At 30.6% G+C, this 11,904-nt stretch overlaps 1 protein-coding gene across 1 annotated transcript; it reads left to right on the top strand.

Annotated features, from left to right (window-relative positions):
• The first annotated feature begins 2,636 nt into the window (after positions 1–2,636).
• On the top strand, positions 2,637–11,302 carry LOC139490175 (fibrinogen-like protein 1). The gene is made up of 5 exons (XM_071277025.1): positions 2,637–2,832; positions 4,943–5,277; positions 7,533–7,629; positions 8,843–9,007; positions 11,031–11,302. Exons 1-5 carry the CDS (start codon positions 2,637–2,639, stop codon positions 11,300–11,302), a joined length of 1,065 nt encoding a protein of 354 aa, XP_071133126.1.
• Positions 11,303–11,904: the final 602 nt, after the last annotated feature.

The raw sequence follows: 11,904 nt of genomic DNA on the forward strand, positions 1-11,904 counted from the left end.
TAGCTACTTTAGCCGTTACATATTTACTATTTCTGTTTAAAATCAATACAAGCACAAAACCTAAACAATAGCCTATTGTTTGTATACCTTTGAAATATGGAATACAATTTAATGATTTTGAAACTAGTGTCAATATTACCTCTCTTTTATCAGATATACCAGAATTGGTAAAGTTCTACGTAATTGCACGTCTTTGTGTTTGAACAAACAATATAGTTGTGTCAGTTTGATTCTTATCATACAATTTCATAAATAATCTTAAGCTTAGAGAGATAACACTTGATTTTTGTTTTGTTTAATAAAGCCCAAAGTTGAGATTTGTAATTATATCGGTTTGCAGTTAGGTACCCTTATCTAATATTCCCGTGCAATGAACATGAAATAAAACATAATTTTGAAAACATAAATCATGCTCTGGAGGGTAATTTTCGATAGAAAAATTCCTGTTTAAAGAAAGTAATATGAGTGTCTCTTACTACATCTACGATATTTTCTGAGCGGCAAGATTTCATAAAAGTATTCTTTGAAAAATCACCAGATCGATGCAGTCAATGCAATGCTCACAAGTATATACCATTTTACGTTGTTCTTAAGCTTTAACTGACAATATATCATTGGACTTGTGTGAACTCCATACGATATATTATAATAAGTTATACTTGATAATAAAAACAGAAAGGGGTCACTTATATCTTCGAGTTAATGCGACCCCTTTCATTTTTATGCCCCTCCTACGATAGCAGAGGGGCATTATGTGTTCTGATCTGTGTGTCCGTTCGTTCGTCCATCGTACCGTCTGTCCTTCTGTCTGTCTTTTTTCCCGCTTTGGGTAAAAGTTTTTGGTCAAGATAGTTTTTGATCAAGTTGAAGTCCAATCAACTTGAAACTCAGTACACATGTGCCCTATGATATGATCGTTCTAATTTTTTAATGTCAAATTAGTGTTTTGACCCCAATTTCATGGTTTACTGATCATAGAAAACGATAGTGCAAATGTCAGGTCCAATTTTTTGGTCAAGGTAGTGTTTGATGAATTTGAAGTCCAATCAACTTGAAACTTAGTATACATGTTTCCTATGATATGGTCTTTCTAATTTAAATGCAGAGTTTTGACCCAAATTTCACGGTTCCACTAAACATATAAAATGATAGTGCGAATGGGCATCTATGTACTATGGACACATTCTTGTTTGTTTGTAACTTTATGAGCTTTAACCTTTATTATAGTACTGTTGTCGTGTTTTAGGACAAATCTTATCTTGTTAAAGCAAGCATATTACTATTGCCTTCATTCTATATATTAATATCAAAGGCAACAATAATAACAACCTTTGGACATTTGAATTTTGCATAATTTTAATTGATGTACAATTTTTAGGTGTAATAACCCCTTATTCTGTGCTTTATTTTCACCCTTTTTGTCATATTCATTTTCTTCTTATTGTCACTTTTCTTATTGTTTTCCTTAGTCTATTTCATTTATTCTCCTTTGTCTACTTTATTTACTACTTATAAGCATCCGTCGATATTATTTACTTCTTAATTGGACATTTCATTATCGTATTATGTGTCCATTGCATTTATGATGTTGTCCCCAACTTTATTTTCCTTGTTATTTGGGTCCATTGTCGTCTTTATGCATGTTAAGTTTTTCTTAAGATCAATCGTTTTATGGTTTTCTTATCTGTTCATTGCATTATTTTCTTTTATATTTGCAGAAAAATAGACATTGAAGTGCCGCGATTTAAGATTTGATTATAGATAAGGCATATTAGATATATAGTTGCTGTATATATTTCACATGTGTATATTATGTTAATTAATTCAACGAGATTTAAAAGAGCAACAAAACCCTACAAGACTTGATTCTTTGATCCTTTGATAAAGGTTTATATCAATATCTTACATGTTTGTAAGTATTGGTTACCTGAAACATGTTTTAATGTTGTTGTTTTGTTTTATTGAAAATTGGGATAATAAGAGACGTTTGATAGTTTCTATATACATCTCTGTAATATATCTTTAGATTATTAGTAAACATGCTAAGCTGTCTGAACAATGCATGCATACATTACTTTACCAATTCTCTTTTGATTGATATTTCAATAGTACGGAAGTTCTCTGTATATTTTATTGAAGTGTTTGCACTGTCTATAGGTTGACTAGTAATTTCCAAGCTAAAGCTAAGAAAAAAATGAAAAGGGAAATATCAATGACGATATCAAGCTTTTATCTATGTACATGAAACGATATTTTAGTCACTTTGTATTCACAATAGGTGCATGACGTTTAATGAATACTTAGAGTTTTTAATCCGTTTGATAGCATTTTAGTTGCCAACTTGAAGCTAAATCAATCTTTTAGATAAGAAATCAATCAAAAGATGCATAATATTTTCTATAGACATCGCGGTAACCAATATTACCATTGTTTTCGTTTTGTTTGTATTTTTCTATCTTTTCTGTTTATCTCATGAAATAGTTATGACAGAAACATTTACCGTCATTTCACTCAACCTATTCCAAATGCAGAGCATTATGTTTATCACTTTGACTTTAAGTACATGTATTGTGAGCGTTATTTATTGCTCAAATGTGCAGATAAACAATCAAAACTTCATAGTAAATAAAAACATAATGATAATATCATCTGCAACATCAATGGAAATAAGAAAAGTAAAATCTAGAATAGTATGTGCTGGTTTATGCGTATCAAGTTCATCATGTTGTTCAGTCAGCTATGATGTACAAACAAGCGAGTGTCTGATGGATTCCAATTGTTTTCCAGACAGTGCTTCGTCGCAATATGGAACTTTTCTACGAAAACCTCCATGTAAGTTTTTGACAGTGGTATATGCCAGTTCTTTCTCATATTTATTGCTAGATTGTACATGTTTGCTATCATATAATTATTAAATGCACAATATGAGGGAATTTTTATGCATAAATCTTTTTAAAAAATTGAAATACTCAGGCTTTTATATCGCAGGAATAGATTACCTTACCTGTATTTGGCAAAACGTTGGTCCTCAATGCTCTTCAACTTCGTACTTTATTTGGTCTTTTTAACATTTTTTTGTTTGAGCATCACTGATGAGTCTTTTGTAGACGAAACGCGCGTCTGGCGTAAGTGTCAAATTTTGGTCCTGGTATCTATGATGAGTTTATTTATAAATTTCATATAAATATTTAAAGTTAGAAATGATTCCTCGTTGAAAAAGTCTCTTAAGGAGATAGGCTAAAAGTATAAGACATTTCAAAATAATATTCAATATAGTTCAACGGAAATATATCTTAATAATTTTAGGTCCTTTTGAGGCAAAATACAATTGATTTTAATAGGTTTCCCAACTTCAAAAGCTAAAGGAACTAAACATAGGAAGATGTGTTATAACTGTTACTAAGACAACTTATCAGATTACAAAACCAGAAAATATAGACAAACGATAAGGCAGTGGAAGATTTTCACATAAAACTACAATAAACATCCTGACAGAAACACGTCAGTGAACATATATAAAATAGTGTAAACAGAGGGTAAAAATAGAAAGCTAAGCATTCTTAGTTAAATCATTTGGTGTTTACTATTATCATTCTTTTGATATGTTTGTATGATACTAGTCATTTTGGGGCCCTTTATAGCTTACTGGTCGTTGTGAGCTAATGCTCCGTGTTGAAGACCGTACTTTGACCTATAATTGTTTTTGTTTTTACAAATTGAGACTTGGATGGTCAGTTGTCTCATTGGCAATCATACCACATCTTCTAAGATCTATTGTACAATAAATGTAGCATAACTTTATTTGTACTCAATGGTTTTACTACCAAGTTAACTTGTTTATTTCCAGAAATATTCTATATTTTATTTATATTGTAGTCCGGTAATGTTGTGTTGTCATTTTAATGTTATATTTCACATGACCATAAAAGAGGGAGGTTTGGCATGCAACAAAACCAGGTTCAATCCACCATTGTTTTCCTTTAAACATGACCTGTACCAAGTCAGAAATATGGCCATTGTTATGAATTTAGGAACAACGAAAGTACGTCGCAAGTAAAATTCACCATGTGCACAATCAGATTTATTTTAGAAACTTAAAATTTCCGTAATTTCATTGATTATGAAGATTAGCATAAAAAGCCCAATAAAATATAAAAATGGCCATTGTTATATTATAGTTCGTTTCTGTGTGTGTTACATTTTAACGTTGTGTCTCCGTTGTGTCGTTTGTTTTCTTTTATTTTGTAGTGTGAATTCACATTACTATAAGACGTGTTACGGTACTTATCTATCCCAAATTCATGTATTTGGTTTTGATGTTATATTTGTTATTCTCATAGAATTTTGTCTTATGCTTAGTCCGTTTCTGTGTGTGTTATATTTTAATGTTGTGTCGTTGCTCTCCTCTTATATTTAACGCGTTTCCCTCAGTTTTAGTTTGTTACCCCGATTTTGTTTTTGTCCATGAATTTATGAGTATTGAACAGCGGTATACTACTGTTGCCTTTATCTATAATATCATAAAACGCAAATGTACTTCTTTTAATTCATAATTGTTCTTTCGAATCAGATTAGTTGACTGATACAAATTACTTCAAAGAGTAAAAAACAGTTCTAAAACACAACAGTTATGAAGTGTTATGTTCGATTTTTTACGATTCTACCTATAATGTATAGGCTTTTTTGATTTCAAAGGATCGATCTAAAATTTAGAATATTCGTTTTTTGCCCCCAAAAAAATTAATCTATTGCAAGTGTTCGAAATGAAATGAGCAAATCCCATCAAAAAGAAAAACCCAAACAAATATACGTAATGATTTTTTTTTATACTAGACGTCTATTGTTTTATGTTTCTAACTGATACTAAGATTTCTTTCAAGAATTACAAGCAAAAATTTATTTAATCACATGTGATATAATTTAACACTATTTTATACTTTAGATGTACCAACGAATAACCAATCGGTTAGCTTCGTAACAACAACAAAGTACGAGTTAAGCTTTGAAACAACAAAGAGGGACATAACAACATCGGATTCAACAAGCAGTAAAACAGAAAGCACCAATACAAATAACGAAACAGGAGACAATTCAAATAATGGATCAGACGACACAATCGAATTTACAAGCATTACAACGACAGACAACGGACCAACAGGAAATTCTGTTGATTGTAGTGCGGTTTCCAGGAATAGTCCTAGCGGTGTTTATACAATATACGTTGCAGATCAAGTCATTGACGTCTATTGCGAAATGACAGATAATGGTCAATGGACGGTATTATATAATATAGTTTATAAACTAAGTAGAAAACACGCTAATTTACAAAAACAGTATTTAGTTTATAAACTAGGCATGTATGTACATGTACTATGGAGGACCCGTATTAAAATGCAACATGTCTACTGAAAGTCATGTCACTTCGAATCTAACCCAACCCTTAAACCTAGACCTGAATCTTCATTTAAACTTTCAAATAAACAAACTTTAAACTATTGTCCTGAACTAAGAAGAATAAAACTAAAAAGTGAAAAAATTAACCATTTGACATTAAACATTGTTAAATTCACGAAATGTGCTTAAATTTACAGTTTTTATTATGGCAATAGACCTTTTCTGATGTGAAAAGTGAATTCTAATTATTTACAGATGAAATAACATTCATCACATATCTTATCTTAATAAGTTTTCAATGTTAGCAGAAATATATTTCTTATTTCTATCGTAATTAAACTGTGTTTTTTTTTAATCACAAGAACAGTCGGAAGAATAGAATTAATAATTTGCTAATAAACGTATGCACAAATAGGGAAAGAAAAAAAAATTCTTAAAGGTTTGTGTTACGTGTATATTAATATTTTTGAAGGTTGCGGACTTTTTTTTAGCAATGATATTACAAAGCGCCATGGGGATTGCCGAATGATTTTTGCGTCTAATTGTTGTCTCTAGGTTTCTTTATTATTGACTTCTTATCCAAAGCCTCTTTTCATTTTATTTAATAGATATCATTAGATATGGTATTAATGCAAATAAGACTACTTTCCATCCAAGTCACAATAATTATATATTGCATATGATCATGCATAATATAATTTCTACTTTATATATACATAAACGTTAAAAAAACCAATAATTTTGCCGGCTTTTTGGCAGCTTTTTAATTTGCTTTATTTAGACTGATCCCAAAATTAAAAATACTAGGAATTACTACAGATAACCTTATCTGAACTTGGCAAAACTTTATAAATTTTTTGGTCCCAATGGTCTTTAATTTCGTCCTTTATTTGACCGTTTAATTTTTTCTATTCTATGAAATCTATGATGAATTTATTGAGTGTTTTATTTAAATTTAAAAAAAAATGGATAGTATAAGGGAAATCAGAATATATACAAAATCCCAAAAGGTGTCATTTCAATATTAACTCAACCGTGATTTAAAAGTACGTTTTACAAACATAGAATAAGCCCTATCCCTGTTGTCACTTCTATTTTCGTTGTCGCAAATGAGACGTTTGACTTCACTAAGTGGCAAAATAAATTCAATAATGAAAGTGGACTTTTCTGTTAATAAGAGAGATAAACAAATGCAGTCTGTTTACAAAATATCTATTATGATTGTAAATTATATGTTCCTTCAGACTTCCTCAAAGAACAACGAATTCTAAGTACTCTTTCTATACATTTGTGTTAAAATGGATGCGTAGTAATACACAAATCAACTTGCTTTAATTCTATTTAAAGTTAGAAACACATTATATAAATGTCATGCGACCGATGCGCTTTTCTGGATTTACCTTCATCAGGAACACTAAAAGCCAAATATTTGAAAGCCAATGATTTATAAACACCGAAACATTTATAGAGATATATGACCAAAAGTAAAATCTCGTTTAAGGCCAACATCATCTGAGGGATTAGAAACCTTAGTGTCTTTTTAATTTCAATATTTTTGGGCTTCAACATGTACCTATACAAGTCATAGCAAGGTGCAAATTTGCTACTAATAGAAGAACGCAAACATAGCAACAGACTATATTTATTGTTACCGTCATTTCAGTAGTTATATCGTTAAATCACTCAGGTTAAAAGTTATAAGTGGAATTATTACAAGTTGGTGTTACCTAGCAGTGTCTGTTAAAATTTATTGCAAAAAGATGAGTCTGCAAATACAAATTTAGAAAAAAAAAAAATCTTCTACCTTTTAAACAGGAATTAATGTAGGAAGAAAAACTAATTAATGGACAGACAATTAGTCTAGGAACAACCGTAAATAGTGAGACTGTAGTCACTGCACGGTGTCTTAAACATGCACATGTAGGTTCTTCGTTATATGTTGCGAAATAACATACTAGTAAACAGCTTCTTAGATTGCAGACGGAACATACTACTTGTTATTTGGAAAACAGCAGTAGGTTTTCCTATGAAAATAAAGTCAAATAGATTGTCAGATAAATAAATCAATTGTCAAATATCTTAGCATTGCTTTTTTTATAAGTTTTACTATTACAGAATTAAAAAATATATGATTTTAGGTGATACAAAAAAGATTGAATGGTACAACACATTTCAATCGAAATTGGCAGGAATACAAACAAGGATTTGGAGATGTTCAAGTTGAATATTGGCTTGGTAGGTTTACTTAGATTGGAATTTGAACATATAAAAATAAGTTTAGAAAGATATGTTACGGAATAACTATGAGCCCCTATGAAATTAATCAAATTTTAAACAATGATATCGATATCAGTGCGAAATAAAAGATTCATGAACACGTTATCACTCAGGTATAGTGATGACAGACATTTAATACTCAAGAGGTTCGTACGTTGCTTGTATCATAGCTATGGTTGTCGAAATCTGAAATGTATGTAACATTCTTTAAAATTCTGAGATAGTGAATGTGTAAAAGAGGATCGAAAGATACCAGAGAGAAAGTCATAAGCAGGGATCGGAAATAAACTGAAAACGCTGTGACTAGATATATGACATTTGATTTACGCATGTATGTGCATGTTGATCCATTTGTATTCATGGGTTTCAACAGGTCTTGCGTGTGAAGGTGAAGAAACATCAAGAAGTTAAATATGCAACGAAAAACTTATTTTCTATATGCGTGTATTTAGACTGTTACTAAACAACGAAATCAAATATCCATGATACAACATTTTTTTTCTCATTCCGAGACCTTGTGTATTTGCAAAAAATGAATCCTTAATTTTTCGTTTAACTATATATTTTGTTTTCAAACCAAAATATCCACAGAAAACTGAAAGGTAATTTGAGATTGTTGTAAAGCACATAAGATATTTGTCATGTTTGTTGCATATATGGTATAATACGACAACACCATAATCAATATAAATACTTAAAGATGACTTTCTTAATAGGTGACTGCAATTTAGATTTTAAAAAATGTACCCATAATTACATGTAGGTATTTTAGTTGTAAAATTTTAGACATACTGAAAGACAATAACAATCAAAACCAAAGAGTAAACCAAAGGACATTTTCATCAACAGTTATACATAATAAATAATAAACAACACGAACTCGTAAACGGCACCATTCGTGTTTTATACCTTTGTATAGTTCGGTAATGATGGAGTTTATTATTGCTGAGGAATAATAAAATTAGGGAAATGTCTCCATGGTATCAAGCTGATTATTACTTTTATCTTTGCTCAGTGAAATTGTGTATGCGTTGTATACATTACAAGCATAAACAAATGTATTCTGAATTCCCTTAAAATTACGTAATTTGTAATACGATAAGAAAGTATTCTACAAAGGAAAATGCACAAATACGATACAGAAGAAGACTTCATTATCTATATTTTTTAGGAAATGATAATTTACATCAGATGTTATCGACAAAGAACTACAAATTACGGATAGATCTAGAGGATTGGAACGGTGTGACCAAGTACGCAGAATATGACTCATTTATTGTGGGAAATGAGACCACGAACTACATACTCACTATTTCTGGATACAATGGAGATGCTGGTAAATATAGAACAATAGTTTATATAGTTTTTTAACTGTTCATACTGACTTAAACCACTATCCAATATCATCTTTTAAAAACGATCCAAATAACTAGAAAATAATTAAGATGGTAAAATTAAATGTTACATTTTCGAAATATAAAAGAGCTTCATAAGATACTAAAGGGAAAATCAAAATCTTTACCTGACAACGTTCTGAAGGCTATGCAATAAGAGAATTAAAAGAAAACAACGTACTTAACAAACTCATCATAAATCGCATAGAAAAGCAAAAAATGAGTAACGAGAACCTCATCAAAAACCGACGATGAGATCAGTTGATCTCGAAGTTAACACACGTATTATTTAATATGTAGCAATGGGGATCTCACACTCGCATAAAGAAGTGTTTGCTTAAAAAGGTTCGCTGTGAATTTATTATTAGAAAAGTCTGCTAAATTATTTAGTTTGGGGGCATAGGTCGATTACAAGAATGTTAAACATATAGCAAATACAAATGTTGACCTCTTGGTGGTTTTTTTTTATGAATGGCTGTCTCTGTGGTGGATGCTTACATTTTGTTATTTTAAAATTACTATAGATTAATGTAGAATGTAGAAGCAATCGGAAGTAAGAAATGTAATTGTAATTGTTTATTTATATTATAGAAATCGATAGTGCGTTCATACCAAATTAAAAGGTGATATAATTGGTTTGACTTGATAAAAAAAAAAGTAAAATCACAAAAATACTGAACTCAGAGGAAAATCTAATCGGAAAGTCCATAATCACATGGCAAAATCAAATCACAAAACACATCAAAAACGAATGCACAAGAACTGTCAAACTCCTGACTTGGTGCAAGCATTTTAAAATGTAGAAAATGGGTGATTGAACCTGGTTTTATAGCGCTAAACCTCTCATTTGTACGACAGTCGAATCAAATTTAATAATACTGATAATGATGTGTGACCAAAACAAACAGAATAGTTAAAAATGTCACAAATAAAGTAAAAAATTCTTATTCGGTAGGTCACATTCATGAAAAGGGAATGGGATTGTAGTAACGACATAAGGAACATATCCGATCTTATCTATATAACATAATATATTCCATTACGGTTGACCAACTCGTGATGATGTCCGTACAATTTACGAAGTGATGATTTTAGCTTCCCAATGCTCCACTATTGGGAAGCTGAAATCATCTCTTTTGTCGTAACGTTTTGTTTTCAACCGACCCTCATAGTCAACTACTAGATATAAATCCTCATCAAATGGCAAAATCAAAAGCTCAACAACAGCAAACGAAGGGATAACAATAATAGACACGAAAGACATGGGGTGTTGACTTGTATACTTTTGTATACTTTTGTATATTTTATCTTGTTTTATTTTGTTTTATTTAATTTGTAATGCATACATGTATATATAATACGAACTTTAAAAGTAGGCGGTCCTTTCCAGTGATAAAGAAAACAGACAGGCGTTATCTCTTTGCTAGTTTTAAAATGTTATAAGTGATTTATCAATCGTCACAATTTCTCAGTTTCTCATTGTAAGTGCGAAACAGGGCGTAGATTCACAATGCCGGATGATGCATGGATATTTTGAAAAGCTAAACATTTCGGTGCTGATTCTTTTGCAGTTCAAGTAATTCCTCTAAATTTTTAGATTTTTGCTCATTTTTGTTTTTAAATATTTCAAAATAATTCAACAAATTCTATTTTTTCATGTTTTTTCTCTTTGACTTGTTATTTCAACATGTTTTGCAATATAAGGTTTAAAGCTACTAAACATGCCTGTAATATTTAGTTAATAAAATAGTTATATTGTTAGACTCTTTGATTAATATTGTTTAAAACAACTATGTTTTCGAGTTTTTATCGGAGCGATTATTTCGGTCTACTTATTTTGACAAGAAAGAGACAATTCTATAAAAAAAAAAGTCGACTTGAAGAGGGAAAGCAAAATATTTTTTGCAAACATAAGTTGGATTACGAAATACATGAGTTAGTTATATTTTTTATCGTGTGTTGTAGGTGATAGTATCATAAATCCACCATCAGGTCAGATTTACCACAACATGAATGGAATGGAGTTCTCGACGTTTGATAAAGATAACGAGGAAGCCCACTATAATGCTGCTGAAATAAAACAGTCAGGCTGGTGGTTTAAGTGGAGTACTGATGCCAACCTTAATGGATTATACTACACAGGAGGACAGACAGCTAGTGATGGAATATACTGGAACTCTTGGCAGCTTTCGTTTTATTCCCTTAAAAGCGTATCAATGAAAATAAAGCCAAGTTGAAATAACGAAAGCAATTACATAATTAAATTCACATGTTGTCTATTAATGGATAATAATCGAAGCCCTTTTTTCCAAATCCATTTATATTCTGTCATTAAACAATTAAGAAACCAATAGTTTTGATCGTTTGAAATTATTTTGTTCTTGTCTGGCTCATATCTAACGATTCAAATTTATTTAATGCCAATTACAGCAAAGACTCTCTAAATTTGTAGTGCCTTACTTTTCTGTCCATTTGTACCGAACAATTCTGTCCATTTGTACAGAACTATTCTGTCCATGTGTACCTTTATTATTTACAAAATACAGCCAACAAGTAATTATACTATAACGTTCTTCTTTTAAAAACAAATTATTGATCTTATTTCAATTAAGCATGGCCTGCATTTGCCCAACTTTTCAAATTGCAACGTCATTTGTTTTTGGAACAACATCGGAGATCAAAATGGACATTTGTATTGGTGTTGCTTGAAGGGAAATATAATATAATCATTCCAAGAGTGTGTTTACATGTTTCTGTCTGTGACTGCCTTTCGAAAGTGAATAATTGACCAACTTCGAAGTACAAAAGTTTCAGATTTACCTATTAGAATCAAAATAAT

This window comes from Mytilus edulis, chromosome 9, assembly GCF_963676685.1.
Source record: "Mytilus edulis chromosome 9, xbMytEdul2.2, whole genome shotgun sequence".
Classification (NCBI taxonomy): Eukaryota; Metazoa; Mollusca; class Bivalvia; order Mytilida; family Mytilidae; genus Mytilus; species Mytilus edulis.

Coding starts and splice junctions, on each gene's coding strand:
- LOC139490175 (XM_071277025.1), top strand. CDS start 2,637: ATGATAATATCATCTGCAACATCAATGGAAATAAGAAAAGTAAAATCT. Junction 2,833..4,942: donor TTTTCTACGAAAACCTCCAT/GTAAGTTTTTGA, acceptor TTTATACTTTAG/ATGTACCAACGAATAACCAA. Junction 9,008..11,030: donor TGGATACAATGGAGATGCTG/GTAAATATAGAA, acceptor CGTGTGTTGTAG/GTGATAGTATCATAAATCCA.